Raw genomic sequence first — 20,880 nt, forward strand, 5'->3', positions numbered from 1 at the left:
TGAGCCATAACCAGCCTTTCAAAGCACTTCATGGCTACAGACGTAAGTGCTATGGGTCAGTAGTCATTTAGTCAGGTTACCTTTGTGTTCTTGGGCACATGGACAATGGTGGTCTGCTTGAAACATGTTTGTATTACATACTGGGTCAGGGAGAGGTCAGTGAAGACATTTGCCAGTTGGTCAGCGCATGCTTGGAGTACACATCCTGGTAATCCGTCTTGCCCTGCGGCCTTGTGAATGTTGACCTGTTTAAAGGTCTTACATCGGCTACGGAGAGCATGATCACAAAGTCGTCCGGAACAGCTGATGCTCTCATGCATGCTTTAGTGTTGCTTGCCTCGAAGCGAGCGTAGAAGTAATTTAGCTTGTCTAGTAGGCTCGTGTCACTGAGCAGCTCACGGCGGTGCTTCCCTTTGTAGTCTGTAATGGTTTTCAAGCCCTGCCACATCCGACGAGCGTCAGAGCCGGTGTAGTACGACTCGATCTTAGTCCTGTATTGACACTTTGCCTGTTTGATGGCTCGTCGGATAGCATAGCGGGATTTCTTATAAGCTTCCGGGTTAGAGTCCCGCTCCTTGAAAGCGGCAGCTCTAGCCTTTAGCTTGGTACGGATGTTGCCTGTCATCCATGGCTTCTGGTTGGGGTATGTACGTACGGTCAATGTGGGGACGACCTAATCGATGCACTTATTGATGAAGCCAGTCACTGATGTGGTGTACTCCTCAATGCCATCGGAAGAATCCCAGAACATATTCCAGTCTTTACTAGCAAAACAGTCCTGTAGCGTAGCATCCGCGTCATCTGACCACTTCTGTATTGAGCGAGTTAGTGGTGCTTCCTGCTTTAGTTTTTGCTTGTACGAAGGAATCCGGAGGATGGAATTATGGTCAGAATTGCCAAATGGAGGGCGAGGGAGAGCTTTGCATGCGTCTCTGTGTGTGGCTTAAAGGTGTTCTAGAGTTTTTTTCCCCCCCTCTGGTTGCACATATAACATACTTGTAGAAATGAGGTAAAACAGCTTATCATGAGGTACTCTACCTCAGGCGAGCAAAACCAAGAGACTTCCTTACTATTAGATTTCGTGCGCCAGCTTTTGCTTACAAATAGACACAGACCGCCGCCACTTGTCTTACCAGAGGCGGCTGTTCTATCTTGCCGATGCAGCGTAAACCCAGCCACCTGTAAGTTATTTATGTCGTCAGCAGCTACGACCTAGCCAGGCAACACTCCCAGCAGATACGACCTAGCCAGGCAACACTCCCAGCAGATACGACCTAGCCAGGCAACACTCTCAGCAGCTACGACCTTACAACAGTAAGTATTACAGTAGTGAGTGTACTTCTGACTCCGGTACAAGGATCGACCTAGCCAGGCAACACCCCAGCAGCTACGACCTAGCCAGGCAACACTCCCAGCAGATACGACCTAGCCAGGCAACACTCCCAGCAGCTACGACCTAGCCAGGTAACACTCCCAGCAGCTACGACCTAGCCAGGCAACACTCCCAGCAGATACGACCTAGCCAGGCAACACTCCCAGCAGCTACGACCTAGCTAGGCAACACTCTCAGCAGCTACGACCTAGCCAGGCAACACTCTCAGCAGCTACGACCTAGCCAGGCAACACTCCCAGCAGATACGACCTAGCCAGGCAACACTCCCAGCAGCTACGACCTAGCTAGGCAACACTCTCAGCAGCTACGACCTAGCCAGGCAACACTCTCAGCAGCTACGACCTAGCTAGGCAACACTCTCAGCAGCTACGACCTAGCCAGGCAACACTCTCAGCAGCTACGACCTAGCTAGGCAACACTCTCAGCAGCTACGACCTAGCCAGGCAACACTCCCAGCAGATACGACCTAGCCAGGCAACACTCCCAGCAGCTACGATCTAGCCAGGTAACACTCCCAGCAGATACGACCTAGCCAGGTAACACTCCCAGCAGATACGACCTAGCCAGGTAAAACTCCCAGCAGCTACGACCTAGCCAGGTAACACTCCCAGCAGCTACGACCTAGCCAGGTAACACTCCCAGCAGATACGACCTAGCTAGGCAACACTCCCAGCAGCTACGACCTAGCTAGGCAACACTCCCAGCAGCTACGACCTAGCCAGGCAACACTCTCAGCAGCTACGACCTAGCCAGGCAACACTCTCAGCAGCTACGACCTAGCCAGGCAACACTCCCAGCAGCTACGACCTAGCCAGGCAACACTCCCAGCAGCTACGACCTAGCCAGGCAACACTCCCAGCAGATACGACCTAGCCAGGCAACACTCTCAGCAGCTACGACCTAGCCAGGCAACACTCTCAGCAGCTACGACCTAGCCAGGCAACACTCCCAGCAGCTACGACCTAGCCAGGCAACACTCCCAGCAGATACGACCTAGCCAGGCAACACTCCCAGCAGATACGACCTAGCCAGGCAACACTCCCAGCAGCTACGACCTAGCCAGGCAACACTCCCAGCAGCTACGACCTAGCTAGGCAACACTCTCAGCAGCTACGACCTAGCCAGGCAACACTCCCAGCAGATACGACCTAGCCAGGCAACACTCTCAGCAGCTACGACCTAGCTAGACAACACTCTCAGCAGCTACGACCTAGCCAGGCAACACTCCCAGCAGCTACGACCTAGCTAGGCAACACTCCCAGCAGATACGACCTAGCCAGGCAACACTCTCAGCAGCTACGACCTAGCTAGGCAACACTCTCAGCAGCTACGACCTAGCTAGGCAACACTCTCAGCAGCTATGACCTAGATAGGCAACACTCTCAGCAGCTACGACCTAGCCTGGGAGAGGGAGAGGAAAGAAAGCTCCAGAGACTGGCAGAAAAGCTGCTGCTGCTACTGTGTGATGTGAAGAGGGATGTCGGGAACTGGGGGGACTTGGGGAGGGAGAAAAGAAAAGGGGAAGAAGAGAGAAAAAAGCGAAAAGAGGAGTGAAAGAGTTTTACAAACAGTTACACCAACAGTTTTACAAACATTTTTACAAACAGTTACACCAACAGTTTTACAAACATTTTTACACCAACAGTTTTACAAACATTTTTACAAACAGTTACACCAACAGTTATACCAACAGTTTTACAAACAGTTACACCAACCGTTTTACAAACAGTTACACCAACAGTTACACCAACACTTTTACAAACAGTTACACCAACACTTTTACAAACAGTTACACCAACACTTTTACAAACAGTTACACTAACAGTTTTACAAACAGTTACACAAACAGTTACACCAACACTTTTACAAACAGTTACACCAACACTTTTACAAACAGTTACACCAACACTTTTACAAACAGTTACACCAACAGTTACACCAACACTTTTACAAACGGTTGCACCAACAGTTACACCAACAGTTACACCACAAGTTACACCAACACTTTTACAAACAGTTACACCAACACGTTTACAAACAGTTACACCAACACTTTTACAAACAGTTACACCAACACTTTTACAAACAGTTACACCAACACTTTTACAAACAGTTACACCAACACTTTTACAAACAATTACACCAACACTTTTACAAACAGTTACACAAACACTTTTACAAACGTGACACCAACAATTTTACAAACAGTTTTACAAACAATTACACCAACACTTTTACAAACAGTTTTATAAACAGTTACACCAACAGTTACACCAACAATTTTACAATGAGTTACACCAACACTTTTATAAACAGTTACACCAACACTTTTATAAACAGTTACACCAACACTTTTACAAACAGTTACACCAACACTTTTACAAACAGTTACACCAACACTTTTACAAACAGTTACACCAACACTTTTACAGTTACACCAACACTTTTACAAACAATTACACCAACAGTTACACCAACACTTTTACAATGAGTTACACCAACACTTTTACAAACCTGACACCAACAATCTTACAAACAGTTTTACAAACAATTACACCAACACTTTTATAAACAGTTACACCAATACTTTTACAAATAGTTTTACAAACAGTTACACCAACAGTTACACCAACACTTTTATAAACAGTTACACCAACACTTTTACAGTTACACCAACACTTTTACAGTTACATCAACACTTTTACAAACGTGACACCAACAGTTACACCAACACTTTTACAAACAGTTACACCAACACTTTTACAAACAGTTACACCAACACTTTTAAAAACAGTTACACCAACACTTTTACAAACAGTTACACCAACACTTTTACAAACAGTTACACCAACAGTTACACCAACACTTTTACAATGAGTTACACCAACACTTTTACAAACCTGACACCAACAATTTTACAAACAGTTTCACAAACCATTACACCAACACTTTTACAAACAGTTTTACAAACAATTACACAAACACTTTTACAAACGTGACACCAACAATTTTACAAACAGTTTTACAAACAATTACACCAACACTTTTACAAACAGTTTTATACACAGTTACACCAACAGTTACACCAACAATTTTACAATGAGTTACACCAACACTTTTATAAACAGTTACACCAACACTTTTATAAACAGTTACACCAACACTTTTATAAACAGTTACACCAACACTTTTATAAACAGTTACACCAACACTTTTATAAACAGTTACACCAACACTTTTACAAACAGTTACACCAACACTTTTACACCAACACTTTTACAAACAGTTACACTGACAGTTTTACAAACAGTTACACAAACAGTTACACCAACACTTTTACAAACAGTTACACCAACACTTTTACAAACAGTTACACCAACACTTTTACAAACAGTTACACCAACACTTTTACAAACAGTTACACCAACACTTTTACAAACAGTTACACCAACACTTTTACAAACAGTTACACCAACACTTTTACAAACAGTTACACCAACACTTTTACAAACAGTTACACCAACACTTTTACAAACAGTTACACCAACACTTTTACAAACAGTTACACCAACACTTTTACAAACAGTTACACTAACACTTTTACACCAACACTTTTACAAACAGTTACACTGACAGTTTTGCAAACAGTTACACAAACAGTTACACCAACACTTTTACAAACAGTTACACCAACACTTTTACAAACAGTTACACCAACACTTTTACAAACACTTACACCAACACTTTTACAAACAGTTACACCAACATTTTTAGAAATAATTACACCAACAGTTACACCAACACTTTTACAATGAGTTACACCAACACTTTTACAAACAGTCACACCAACAGTCACACCAACAGTTACACCAACACTTTTACAAACAGTTACACCAACTTTTTTACAAACAGTTACACCAACACTTTTACAAACAGTTACACAAACACTTTTACAAACGTGACACCAACAATTTTACAAACAGTTTTACAAACAATTACACCAACACTTTTACAAACAGTTTTATAAACAGTTACACCAACAGTTACACCAACAATTTTACAATGAGTTACACCAACACTTTTATAAACAGTTACACCAACACTTTTATAAACAGTTACACCAACACTTTTACAAACAGTTACACCAACACTTTTACAAACAGTTACACCAACACTTTTACACCAACACTTTTACAAACAGTTACACTGACAGTTTTACAAACAGTTACACAAACAGTTACACCAACACTTTTACAAACGTGACACCAACAATTTTACAAACAGTTTCACAAACCATTACACCAACACTTTTACAAACAGTTTTACAAACAGTTACACAAACACTTTTACAAACGTGACACCAACAATTTTACAAACAGTTTTACAAACAATTACACCAACACTTTTACAAACAGTTTTATACACAGTTACACCAACAGTTACACCAACAATTTTACAATGAGTTACACCAACACTTTTATAAACAGTTACACCAACACTTTTAAAAACAGTTACACCAACACTTTTATAAACAGTTACACCAACACTTTTATAAACAGTTACACCAACACTTTTATAAACAGTTACACCAACACTTTTACAAACAGTTACACCAACACTTTTACACCAACACTTTTACAAACAGTTACACTGACAGTTTTACAAACAGTTACACAAACAGTTACACCAACACTTTTACAAACAGTTACACCAACACTTTTACAAACAGTTACACCAACACTTTTACAAACAGTTACACCAACACTTTTACAAACAGTTACACCAACACTTTTACAAACAGTTACACCAACACTTTTACAAACAGTTACACCAACACTTTTACAAACAGTTACACCAACACTTTTACAAACAGTTACACTAACGCTTTTACACCAACACTTTTACAAACAGTTACACTGACAGTTTTGCAAACAGTTACACAAACAGTTACACCAACACTTTTACAAACAGTTACACCAACACTTTTACAAACAGTTACACCAACACTTTTACAAACACTTACACCAACACTTTTACAAACAGTTACACCAACATTTTTAGAAACAATTACACCAACAGTTACACCAACACTTACAATGAGTTACACCAACACTTTTACAAACAGTCACACCAACAGTCACACCAACAGTTACACCAACAGTTACACCAACACTTTTACAAACAGTTACACCAACACTTTTACAAACAGTTACACCAACACTTTTACAAACAATTACACCAACACTTTTACAAACAGTTACACAAACACTTTTACAAACGTGACACCAACAATTTTACAAACAGTTTTACAAACAATTACACCAATACTTTTACAAACAGTTTTATAAACAGTTACACCAACAGTTACACCAACAATTTTACAATGAGTTACACCAACACTTTTATAAACAGTTACACCAACACTTTTATAAACAGTTACACCAACACTTTTACAAACAGTTACACCAACACTTTTACAAACAGTTACACCAACACTTTTACACCAACACTTTTACAAACAGTTACACTGACAGTTTTACAAACAGTTACACAAACAGTTACACCAACACTTTTACAAACGTGACACCAACAATTTTACAGTTTCACAAACCATTACACCAACACTTTTACAAACAGTTTTACAAACAGTTACACAAACACTTTTACAAACGTGACACCAACAATTTTACAAACAGTTTTACAAACAATTACACCAACACTTTTACAAACAGTTTTATACACAGTTACACCAACAGTTATACCAACAATTTTACAATGAGTTACACCAACACTTTTATAAACAGTTACACCAACACTTTTATAAACAGTTACACCAACACTTTTATAAACAGTTACACCAACACTTTTATTATAAACAGTTACACCAACACTTTTACAAACAGTTACACCAACACTTTTACACCAACACTTTTACAAACAGTTACACTGACAGTTTTACAAACAGTTACACAAACAGTTACACCAACACTTTTACAAACAGTTACACCAACACTTTTACAAACAGTTACACCAACACTTTTACAAACAGTTACACCAACACTTTTACAAACAGTTACACCAACACTTTTACAAACAGTTACACCAACACTTTTACAAACAGTTACACCAACACTTTTACAAACAGTTACACCAACACTTTTACAAACAGTTACACCAACACTTTTACAAACAGTTACACCAACACTTTTACAAACAGTTACACCAACACTTTTACAAACAGTTACACTAACACTTTTACACCAACACTTTTACAAACAGTTACACTGACAGTTTTGCAAACAGTTACACAAACAGTTACACCAACACTTTTACAAACAGTTACACCAACACTTTTACAAACAGTTACACCAACACTTTTACAAACACTTACACCAACACTTTTACAAACAGTTACACCAACATTTTTAGAAACAATTACACCAACAGTTACACCAACACTTTTACAAACAGTCACACCAACAGTCACACCAACACTTTTACAAACAGTTACACCAACACTTTTACAAACAGTTACACCAACACTTTTACAAACAGTTACACCAACACTTTTACAAACAATTACACCAACAGTTACACCAACACTTTTACAATGAGTTACACCAACACTTTTACAATGAGTTACACCAACACTTTTACAAACGTGACACCAACAATCTTACAAACAGTTTTACAAACAATTACACCAACACTTTTACAAACACTTTTACAAACACTTTTACAAACACTTTTACAAACAGTTTTACCAACAGTTACACCAACAGTTACACCAACAGTTACACCAACAGTTACACCAACACTTTTATAAACAGTTACACCAACACTTTTATAAACAGTTACACCAACACTTTTACAAATAATTACACCAACACTTTTACAAACTGTTTTACTAACAGTTACACCAACAGTTACACCAACACTTTTATAAACAGTTACACCAACACTTTTATAAACAGTTACACCAACAGTTACACCAACACTTTTACAATGAGTAACACCAACAGTTACACCAACAGTTACACCAACAGTTTTACAAACAGTTACACCAACAGTTTTACAAACAGGTTAAGTTTTTTTAAGTGTGCCTTGAATTCTAAATAAATCACAGACAGTGTCACCAGCAAAGCACCCCCAAACCATCACACCTCCTCCTCCATGCTTCACGGTGGGATCCAGACAATAACACATCCTCCTCCATGCTTCACGATGGGAACCACACATGCGGAGATCATCCGTTCACCAACACCGTTTCTCACAAAGACACGGTGGTTGGAACCAAAAATCTAAAATTTGGACCCCAGACCAAAGGACAGATTTCCACCGGTCTAATGTCCATTGCTTGTGTTTCTTGGCCCAAGCAAGTCTGTTCTTCTTATTGGTGTCCTTTAGTAGTGATTTCTTTGCAGCAATTCGACCATGAAGGCCTGATTCACACAGTCTTCTCTGAACAGTTGATGTTGAGATGTGTCTGTTACTTGAACTCTGTGAAATATTCATTTGGGCTGCAATGAACTTATCCTCTGCAGCAGAGGTAACTCTGGGTCTTCCTTTCCTGTGGCGGTCCTCATGAGAGCCAGTTTCATCATAGTGCTTAAATGGTTTTTGCGACTGCACTTGAAGAAACTTTCAAAGTTGTTGAAACGTTCCGTATAGACTGACCTTCATGTCTTAAAGTAAGGATGGACTGTCATTTCTCTTTGCTTATTTGAGCTGTTCTTGCCATAATATGGACTTGGTATTTTACCAAATAGGGCTATCTTCTGTATACCACCCCTTTCTTGTCACAACAAAACTGATTGGCTCAAACACATTAAGAAGGAAAGGAATTCCACAAATTAACAAGGCACACCTGTTAATTGAAATTCATTCCAGGTGACTACCTCATGAAGCTGGTTGAGAGAATGCCAAGAGTGTTCAAAGCTGTCATCAAGGCAAAGGGTGGCTACTTTGAAGAACCTCAAATATAAAATATATTTTGATTTTGTTTAACACTCTTTTGGTTACTACATGATTCCATATGCATTATTTCATAGTTTTGATGTCTTCACTATTATTCTACAATTTAGAAAATTGTTAGAATAAAGAAAAACCCTGGAATGAGTAGGTGTGTCCAAACTTTTGACTGGTACTGTATATATATTTAATTATAAAAAATAAAAAAAGAAGTGTACCCTGTACTTCGGAGTGAATTTTTAATGTTGGTTGGTTACTTAGTATGTATAGTTTGTATTACATTATTAAAAGGCTCTCTGTGTGAAACACGTTATAGTGTGTAGTTATTACATTATCAAAATAATTTTTGTGTGAAACACGTCAGTAAAGGTGATACGCTTCTCACTCTGGCTTCTCCTTGCAGAATGGGATAATGTAAAACTCTTACACAGCGAGGGCCTTAATTGAAAATTTTCACTTTAATCTTAAATAGCGTAGCAAACTGTCCTTTCTAACTAGTGTCAGACCCTTTGAAGGTGAAGAGAGATGCTGGTGTTGGGCGATGAGACAAAATGTTATATGCATACTGATCATGTTAGGGCAATTCACCATATTTTTATTTTCTCTTGGCGAATGTCCCAAATCGCACACTATTCCCTTTAATAGTGCACTACCGTTGACCAGGGCTCTGGTCAAAGGGAATAGTGGGCTGTTTGGGACGAAGCCCCCATCTCTTTCATATCCAGAGCCCCGAGACGTCTCCGCTCGCTGCTGCTGCAACATAAATTACAGATGAACCTCTTCTCCCTCCTCTACTCCATGTTCTCCTCTGAGGTTCTCTGTTTTGTTTTGCGTTTTTGAAAGTGAAATGATATTCAACATATTCAATGTATTGGCTGAGAAACCAGCTTGCAGTATGCAGATGAGTCTGTACTTTGAGGAGGAGGGAGAATAGAGAGACTTTGAAGAGGAAGGATGGAGGAAGAGAGAAACTTTGATAAGGAGGGAGGAGGAGAGAGAAGAGAGAGACTTTGATGAGGAGGGAGGAGGAGAGAGAAGAGAGAGAGACTAAAGAGGAGGGAGGAAGAGAGAGGAGAGACTGAAGAAGAGGGAGGGAGGAAGAGAGAGGAGAAACTGGAGAAGAGGGAGGGAGGAAGAGAGAGGAGAGACTGAAGAGGAGGGAGGGAGGAAGAGAGAGGAGAGACTGGAGAAGGAGGGAGGGAGGAAGAGAGAGGAGAGACTGGAGAAGAGGGAGGGAGGAAGAGAGAGGAGAGACTGAAGGAGGGGGAAGAGAGGAGCGACTGAAGAGGAGGGAGGGAGTAAGAGAGATGAGAGTGAGACTGGGAAGGAGGGAGTAGAGAGAGACTTTGAAGAGGAGGGAGGAAGAGAGAGACTGTGGAGGAGGGAGGTAGGAGGAGATACTTTGAAGAGGAGGGAGGAGGAGAGACTGGGGAGGAGGGAGGGAGGAGGAGATACTTTGAAGAGGAGGTAGGAGGAGATACTTTGAAGAGGAGGGAGGAGGAGAGACTGGGGAGGAGGGAGGGAGGAAGAGACTGGGGAGGAGGGAGGAAGAGAGAGTAAAGGGAGAGAGACTGGGGAGGAGGGAGGGAGGAAGAGACTGGGGAGGAGGGAGGGAGGAGGAGAGATCTATGCAGCAGTAAGTAGTACGTGGTTTTATTTTGTTCTCTAATTTTACAGCAAGAAGAGAATGATCTAGAAGTCAGTAGTATTACAGCTAGCCTGGTCCCAGAGCTGTTGCTGCCGTTCCTCAAGCCAAATGTCACAGGAGTTGACATGATAGCACAAAACAGACTTCCACCCAGGATATAATGTATTACTGCTAGCTAACTGGTGCCACACCTATGTTTTACTGTCTGTACCTTCACTGATAACGTGACTGGCTCATACAGTCACTTTAAAATAACTTCTAAATATGGGCCGACTGGTCCTGGACTTTGGTCTTCCGTTATTTCCTTTCTATCAGTTGTCTGACTCTGTCATCTTCCCCCTGAAACATAGAACTCAGATTGGTTTCATTAAACCCAACAACAGTGTGATGTCAGAGTGGCGCGTGTTTGTGTGTGTGTGTGTGTGTGTGTGTGTGTGTGTGTGTGTGTGTGTGTGTGTGTGTGTGTGTGTGTGTGTGTGTGTGTGTGTGTGTGTGTGTGGTATGTGTTGACTGTCTTTCTATGGGAGTCACCTTCAGTTTCTGTTTACGTTCGTGACTGAAACAGAACGTCTTGTATCAAGGGGCTGCATGTTTTGTCCTTTGTGTGTGTGTGTGTGTGTGTGTGTGTGTGTGTGTGTGTGTGTGTGTGTGTGTGTGTGTGTGTGTGTGTGTGTGTGTGTGTGTGTGTGTTGCCCTACCTGCATTGTGATGTCTTTTTTATCAGGTATGTGTTGGGCTATGTTCCAAAGGGTGTCCTATTCCCATATAGTGCACTACTTTTATCCCAGAGCACTAGATAGGGGATAGGACACCATTTGGAACCCATGTTGTCTATGGCTCTCTAGGACCAGCATCAACACATCCTATGTGGGCAGAAGAAGAAGAAGAAGAAGACATGACCTTTGTTTAGCTGAGCCTCCGCCTCACTTGTCAGAGTAGGATCTTCTGCCGGTGCTGTGTGTGTGCGTATGTGTGTGCGTGTGTGTGTCTGAAGGTGGGGGAGCTTTGAAGAACAAAAGAAAGTGTTTGAAGCAAGGGGGAAGTCTTTGTGTGTTTGAGTGAGAGACAGAGATATGCAAGCAGTGAAGTGTGTCTGTGGGTATATAGTGGTTAGTATCCTCAGAGGAAAACACTCCTCTCTCTCTCGCTCTCTCTCTTCCTCATCCTCATCCTCTTCTTCTCTCTTTTCCAGCAGGTAAGGGGGTGCCATGCCAGCTGCTGTTCCCCCTCTGCTCCCCCTCGCCACCTGCTGGTGGTGTCTGGTACTGCTGCAGCTTCCACAGGCCCTGACCCAGCCCCAGCTGGACCCTAACCCAGAGAAGGCCTCTCCCGCTGGGCAGGCCTTCCCTCGCCTCTCCCTGGATGGATCTCCCCTCAACCACCTCCTACTGGACCTCAGGTCTGGTCATCTGTACGTGGGGGCGGTCAACCATCTCTACCATCTCTCCCCTGACCTCCAGGTAATTACAATGTCTTTTATTTATTTATTTTATTTATTTTACCTTTATTTAACTAGGCAAGTCAGTTAAGAACAAATTCTTATTTTCAATGACGGCCTAGGAACAGTGGGTTAACTGCCTGTTAACTGCCTGTTCAGGGGCAGAACGACAGATTTGTACCTTGTCAGCTCGGGGATTTGAACTTGCAACCTTTCGGTTACTAGTCCAACGCTCTAACCACTAGGCTACCCTGCCAGAAGTATACAGAATAGTGTCGTCTGCGTAGAGGTGGATCAGAGACTCACCAGCAGCAAGAGCGACATCATTGATGTATACAGAGAAGAGAGTCGGTCCAAGAATTGAACCCTGTGGCACCCCCATAGAGACTGCCAGAGGTTCGGACAACAGACCCTCCGATTTGACACACTGAACTCGATCAGAGAAGTAGTTGGTGAACAAGGCGAGGCGATCATTAGAGAAACCAAGGCTGTCGAGTCTGCCGATGAGGATGTGGTGATTGACAGAGTCAAAAGCTTTGGCCAGGTCAATGAATATGGCTGCACAGTACTGTTTCCTATCGATAGCGGTTAAGATATCGTTTATGACCTTGAGCGTGGCTGAGGTGCACCCATGACCAGCTCTGAAACCAGATTGCATAGCGGAGAAGGTATGGTGGGATTCGAGATGGTCGGTAATCTGTTTGTTGACTTGGCTTTCGAAGACCTTAGAAAGGCAGGGTAGGATAGATATAGGTCTGTAGCAGTTTGGGTCTAGAGTGTCTCGCCCTTTGAAGAGGGGGATAACCGCAGCTGCTTTCCAATCTTTGGGGATCTCAGACGACACGAAAGAGAGGTTGAAAAGGCTGGTAATAGGGGTGGCAACAATTTCAGCAGATAGTTTTAGAAAGAAAGGGTCCAGATTATCTAGCCCGGCTGATTTGTAAGGGTCCAGATTTTGCAGCTCTTTCAGAACATCAGCTGACTGTATTTGGGAGAAAGAGAAATGGGGAAGGCTTGGGCGAGTAGCAGAGGGGAGGGCAGTGCTGTTGACCGGGGTAGGGGTAGCCAGGTGGAAAGCATGGCCAGCCGTAGAAAAATGTTAATTGAAATTCTCAATTATAGTGGATTTGTCGGTGGTGACAGTATTTCCTATCTTCAGTGCAGTTGGAAGCTGGGAGGAGGTGTTCTTATTCTCCATGGACTTTACAGTGTCCCAGAACTTTTTTGAGTTTGTGTTGCAGGAAGCAAATTTCTGCTTGAAAAAGCTAGCCTTGGCTTTTCTAACTTCCTGTGTATACTGGTTTCTAGCTTCCCTGAAAAGTTGCATATCACGGGGGCTGTTCGATGCTAATGCAGAACGCCATAGGATGTTTTTCTGTTGGTTAAGGGCAGTCAGGTCAGGAGAGAACCAAGGGCTATATCTCTTCCTGGTTCTAAATTTCTTGAATGGGGCATGCTTATTCAAGATGGTGAGGAAGGCATTTTAAAAAAATATCCAGGCATCCTCTACTGACGGGATGAGATCAATATCCTTCCAGGATACCTCGGCCAGGTCGATTAGAAAGGCCTGCTCGCTGAAGTGTTTCAGGGAGCGTTTGACAGTGATGAGTGGAGGTCGTTTGATCGCTGACCCATTACGGATACAGGCAATGAGGCAGTGATCGCTGAGATCTTGGTTGAAAACAGCAGAGGTGTATTTGGAGGGCAAGTTGGTTAGGATGATATCTATGAGGGTACCCGTGTTTACGGAATTGGGGTGATACCTGGTAGGTTCATTGATAATTTGTGTGAGATTGAGGGCATCAAGCTTAGATTGTAGGATGGCTGGGGTGTTAAGCATGTTCCAATTTAGGTCGCCTAGCAGCACAAGCTCTGAAGATAGATGGGGGGCAATCAGTTCACATATGGTGTCCAGAGCACAGCTGGGGGCAGAGGGTGGTCTATAGCAGGCGGCAACAGTGAGAGACTTGTTTTTAGAGAGGTGGATTTTTAAAAGTAGGAGTTCAAATTGTTTCGGAACAGACCTGGATAGTAAAACAGAACTCTGCAGGCAATCCTTGCAGTAGATTGCAACACCGCCCCCTTTGGCCGTTCTATTTTGTCTGAAAATCTTGTAGTTAGGGATGAAAATGTCAGAATTTTTGGTGGTCTTCCTAAGCCAGGATTCAGACACGGCTAAAACATCTGGGTTGGCAGTGTGCTAAAGCAGTGAACAAAACAAACTTAGGGAGGAGGCTTCTAATGTTAACATGCATGAAACCAAGGCTATTACGGTTACAGAAGTCATCAAAAGAGAGCGCCTGGGGAATAGGAGTGGAGCTAGGTACTGCAGGGCCTGGATTCACCTCTACATCCTCAGAGGAACAGAGGAGGAGTAGGATAAGGGTACGGCTAAAAGCTATGAGAATTGGTCGTTTAGAACGTCTAGAACAGAGAGTAAAAGGAAGTTTCTGGGGGCGATAAAATAGCTTCAAGGAATAATGTACAGACAAAGGTATGGTAGGATGTGAATACAGTGGAGGTAAACCTAGGTAATGAGTGATGATGAGAGAGATATTGTCTCTAGAAACATCATTGAAACCAGGTGATGTCATCGCATATGTGGGTGGTGGAACTGAGAGGTTGGATATATAGTGAGCAGGGCTAGAGGCTCTACAGTGAAATAAGCCAATAAACACTAACCAGAACAGCAATGGACAAGGCATATTTACATTAAGGAGAAGCATGCTTAATCGAGTGATCATAAGGGTCCAGTGAGTAGAGGTTGGTTGGGGTCACGGCGATCCAGACAGCTGGCCGGGTAGCTGGCTATCGGTAGCAAGATAACATAGGATGGAGGTCTGTTTATTTATTTTTTATTTTTTATTACAAGACAAACACACGTCCGACTGCTACGCCATCTTGGTCAAGATTGAAATGCATAGAAATATAATGAATAGAACAGAGCCCTATCCTACCAAGCAGGTTGAGGAGTTAACCAGGTAGCGTTGGTCAACTCTGAGTTCAACTCGGGATAACCGGTACCAAGAAAGTGGCTCACTAACTTGCTCCAGGGCAGGCTAACTCCACTATCCTGTATTCAGAACTAACCTGCTCCAGGGCAGGCTAACTCCACTATCCTGTATTCAGAACTAACCTGCTCCAGGGCAGGCTAACTCCACTATCCTGTATTCAGAACTAACCTGCTCCAGGGCAGGCTAACTCAGGGCTAACTCCACTATCCTGCATTCAGAACTAACCTGCTCCAGGGCAGGCTAACTCAGGGCTAACTTGCTCCAGGGCAGGCTAACTCAGGGCTAACTCCACTATCCTGCATTCAGAACGAACCTGCTCCAGGGCAGGCTAACTCAGGGCTAACTCCACTATCCTGCATTCAGAACTAACCTGCTCCAGGGCAGGCTAACTCAGGGCTAACTCCACTATCCTGCATTCAGAACTAACCTGCTCTGGGGCAGGCTAACTCAGGGCTAACTTGCTCCAGGGCAGGCTAACTCAGGGCTAACTTGCTCCGGGGCAGGCTAACTCCACTATCCTGCATTCAGAACTAACCTGCTCCAGGGCAGGCTAACTCAGGGCTAACTTGCTCCAGGGCAGGCTAACTCAGGGCTAACTAGCTCCGGGGCAGGCTAACTCAGGGCTAACTAGCTCCAGGGCAGGCTAACTCAGGGCTAACTTGCTCCGGGGCAGGCTAATTCAGGGCTAACTTGCTCAGGGGCAGGCTATCTCAAGGCTAACTCCATTTACCCTGAATGAAATGACTGAACCACGAGTTGAGGACCAATGAAATCATATTCCCTCTATCTCACAAAGATTGTGTTGTCTTCCCCTTCATCCCCTTCATTTGATACTGATTTAAATATGTCGTTTTGTGTTTAAAAAAATAGTATTTCAAAATATATACACATTCAGGAATTTTCCTGGCATTGTAGTGCCTGGGTGGGCTGCCTAAGCGTTTTTTTGTCCAAACAGTGTAAGATAATATTTATTTAATACTTTTTCGGGATGGAAAAACGCTTTCCGTAACCAGGTTACCACCCAACCTTTTTATGCGAGTAAAGCACATGACGGATAAAACATTTTAATTGGCAGGCCTGATGAAAACAGAAACATTTTCTAGAAACTTTTCAAATGTCGACAGAACAAAATAATATAGGCGAAGGTGGGATTTCTCGCGTTAAAATGAATTCATGTGAGAAATTTAAGTGGAAAAGCTTTTATGCGCAAATATTGATATAATAACCATCAAATCGTCAGGTGATAACGTCGTGCGGTCCTCCCACTACGACTCGTTGGGAAAGCATGCAGTTTATTAGACTACAGAATAAATTAAATAAATACATTCTGAGGAACTTCACAGGGTGGTGAAAGCACACGGTGATGATCTTGATAATCCTGTCCAATAAATATCGAGGGTCTTATTCTGTTCGATGATCGATGCTTGACTGCCGTTTGACAAATACAAATAATGCATAGTATTCTCCTCATGTAGTAGGTTATAGGTGTCCTCTAGCCAACAGCACCTCATCATGTAGTAGACTATAGGTGCCCTCTAGCCAACAGCACCTCATCATGTAGTAGGTTATAGGTGTCCTCTAGTCAACAGCACCTCATCATGTAGTAGACTATAGGTGTCCTCTAGTCAACAGCACCTCATCATGACAGTACCAGTGGGTTATAGGTGCCCTCTAGCCAACAGCACCTCATCATGACAGTACCAGTAGGTTATAGGTGCCCTCTAGTCAACAGCACCTCATCATGTAGTAGACTATAGGTGCCCTCTAGCCAACAGCACCTCATCATGACAGTACCAGTGGGTTATAGGTGTCCTCTAGCCAACAGCACCTCATCATGTAGTAGGTTATAGGTGCCCTCTAGCCAACAGCACCTCATCATGACAGTACCAGTAGGTTATAGGTGTCCTCTAGTCAACAGCACCTCATCATGTAGTAGACTATAGGTGTCCTCTAGTCAACAGCACCTCATCATGACAGTACCAGTGGGTTATAGGTGCCCTCTAGCCAACAGCACCTCATCATGACAGTACCAGTAGGTTATAGGTGCCCTCTAGTCAACAGCACCTCATCATGTAGTAGACTATAGGTGCCCTCTAGCCAACAGCACCTCATCATGACAGTACCAGTGGTTTATAGGTGTCCTCTAGCCAACAGCACCTCATCATGTAGTAGGTTATAGGTGCCCTCTAGCCAACAGCACCTCATCATGACAGTACCAGTAGGTTATAGATGCCCTCTAGCCAACAGCACCTCATCATGACAGTACCAGTGGGTTATAGGTGTCCTCTAGCCAACAGCACCTCATCATGACAGTACCAGTAGACTATAGGTGCCCTCTAGCCAACAGCACCTCATCATGACAGTACCAGTAGACTATAGGTGCCCTCTAGCCAACAGCACCTCATCATGACAGTACCAGTAGACTATAGGTGACCTCTAGCCAACATCACCTCATCATGTAGTAGGTTATAGGTGCCCCCTAGCCAACAGCACCTCATCATGACAGTACCAGTAGACATAGGTGCCCCCTAGCCAACAGCACCTCATCATGTAGTAGGTTATAGGTGCCCTCTAGCCAACAGCACCTCACCATGACAGTACCAGTGGGTTATAGGTGTCCTCTAGCCAACAGCACCTCATCATGTAGTAGGTTATAGTTGCCCTCTAGCCAACAGCACCTCATCATGTAGTAGGTTATAGGTGCCCTCTAGCCAACAGCACCTCATCATGACAGTACCAGTGGGTTATAGGTGCCCTCTAGCCAACAGCACCTCATCATGTAGTAGGTTATAGTTGCCCTCTAGCCAACAGCACCTCATCATGACAGTACCAGTGGGTTATAGTTGCCCTCTAGCCAACAGCACCTCATCATGTAGTAGGTTATAGGTGCCCTCTAGCCAACAGCACCTCATCATGTAGTAGGTTATAGGTGCCCTCTAGCCAACAGCACCTCATCATGTAGTAGGTTATAGGTGCCCTCTAGCCAACAGCACCTCATCATGTAGTAGACTATAGGTGTCCTCTAGCCAACAGCACCTCATCATGTAGTAGACTATAGGTGTCCTCTAGCCAACAGCACCTCATCATGACAGTACCAGTGGGTTATAGGTGCCCTCTAGCCAACAGCACCTCATCATGACAGTACCAGTGGGTTATAGGTGCCCTCTAGCCGCCAACAGCACCTCATCATGACAGTACCAGTGGGTTATAGGTGCCCTCTAGTCAACAGCACCTCATCATGACAGTACCAGTAGGTTATAGGTGTCCTCTAGCCAACAGCACCTCATCATGTAGTAGACTATAGGTGCCCTATAGCCAACAGCACCTCATCATGACAGTACCAGTGGGTTATAGGTGTCCTCTAGCCAACAGCACCTCATCATGTAGTAGACTATAGGTGCCCTCTAGCCAACAGCACCTCATCATGTAGTAGACTATAGGTGCCCTCTAGCCAACAGCACCTCATCATGTAGAAGGTTATAGGTGCCCTCTAGCCAACAGCACCTCATCATGTAGTAGGTTACAGGTGCCCTCTAGCCAACAGCACCTCATCATGACAGTACCAGTAGGTTATAGGTGCCCTCTAGCCAACAGCACCTCATCATGTAGTAGACTATAGGTGTCCTCTAGTCAACAGCACCTCATCATGTAGTAGACTATAGGTGCCCTCTAGCCAACAGCACCTCATCATGTAGTAGGTTATAGGTGCCCTCTAGCCAACAGCACCTCATCATGTAGTAGGTTATAGGTGCCCTCTAGCCAACAGCACCTCATCATGACAGTACCAGTAGGTTATAGGTGCCCTCTAGCCAACAGCACCTCATCATGACAGTACCAGTGGGTTATAGGTGCCCTCTAGCCAACAGCACCTCATCATGACAGTACCAGTGGGTTATAGGTGCCCTCTAGCCAACAGCACCTCATCATGACAGTACCAGTAGGTTATAGGTACCCTCTAGCCAACAGCACCTCATCATGACAGTACCAGTGGGTTATAGATGCCCTCTAGCCAACAGCACCTCATCATGACAGTACCAGTGGGCTATAGGTGCCCTCTAGCCAACAGCACCTCATCATGACAGTACCAGTGGGTTATATGTGCCCTCTAGTCAACAGCACCTCATCATGACAGTACCAGTGGGTTATAGGTGCCCTCTAGCCAACAGCACCTCAGCATGACAGTACCAGTGGGTTATAGGTGCCCTCTAGCCAACAGCACCTCATCATGACAGTACCAGTGGGCTATAGATGCCCTCTAGCCAACAGCACCTCATCATGACAGTACCAGTAGGTTATAGATGCCCTCTAGCCAACAGCACATCATCATGACAGTACCAGTGGGTTATAGGTGTCCTCTAGCCAACAGCACCTCATCATGTAGTAGGTTATAGGTGCCCTCTAGCCAACAGCACCTCATCATGACAGTACCAGTGGGTTATAGGTGCCCTCTAGCCAACAGCACCTCATCATGTAGTAGGTTATAGGTGCCCTCTAGCCAACAGCACCTCATCATGACAGTACCAGTGGGTTATAGGTGTCCTCTAGCCAACAGCACCTCATCATGACAGTACCAGTGGGTTATAGGTGTCCTCTAGCCAACAGCACCTCATCATGACAGTACCAGTGGGTTATAGGTGCCCTCTAGCCAACAGCACCTCATCATGACAGTACCAGTGGGTTATAGGTGTCCTCTAGCCAACAGCACCTCATCATGTAGTAGGTTATAGGTGCCCTCTAGCCAACAGCACCTCTTCATGACAGTACCAGTAGGTTATAGATGCCCTCTAGCCAACAGCACCTCATCATGACAGTACCAGTGGGTTATAGATGCCCTCTAGCCAACAGCACCTCATCATGACAGTACCAGTGGGTTATAGATGCCCTCTAGCCAACAGCACCTCATCATGACAGTACCAGTGGGCTATAGATGCCCTCTAGTCAACAGCACCTCATCATGACAGTAGGTTATAGGTGCCCTCTAGCCAACAGCACCTCATCATGACAGTAGGTTATAGGTGCCCTCTAGCCAACAGTACCTCATCATGACAGTAGGTTATAGATGCCCTCTAGTCAACAGCACCTCATCATGACAGTACCAGTAGGTTATAGATGCCCTCTAGCCAACAGCACCTCATCATGACAGTACCAGTGGGTTATAGGTGCCCTCTAGCCAACAGCACCTCATCATGACAGTACCAGTGGGTTATAGGTGCCCTCTAGCCAACAGCACCTCATCATGACAGTACCAGTGGGTTATAGATGCCCTCTAGCCAACAGCACCTCATCATGACAGTAGGTTATAGGTGCCCTCTAGCCAACAGCACCTCATCATGACAGTAGGTTATAGGTGCCCTCTAGCCAACAGCACCTCATCATGACAGTAGGTTATAGATGCCCTCTAGCCAACAGCACCTCA

At 43.9% G+C, this 20,880-nt stretch overlaps 1 protein-coding gene across 1 annotated transcript in view; it reads left to right on the forward strand.

The window, feature by feature from the left end:
• The window catches only part of plxnb3 (plexin B3), a 285,828-nt gene that overhangs the window by 113,793 nt on the left and 151,155 nt on the right, over nt 1–20,880 (forward strand). The window contains exon 3 of the mRNA XM_055891079.1: nt 12,205–12,472. Coding sequence (XP_055747054.1) covers nt 12,221–12,472 — 252 coding nt within the window. The 5' untranslated portion in view covers nt 12,205–12,220. The remainder of the gene's footprint in view (nt 1–12,204; nt 12,473–20,880) is intronic.

Source organism: Salvelinus fontinalis, chromosome 31 (genome assembly GCF_029448725.1).
Source record: "Salvelinus fontinalis isolate EN_2023a chromosome 31, ASM2944872v1, whole genome shotgun sequence".
NCBI lineage: Eukaryota > Metazoa > Chordata > Actinopteri > Salmoniformes > Salmonidae > Salvelinus > Salvelinus fontinalis.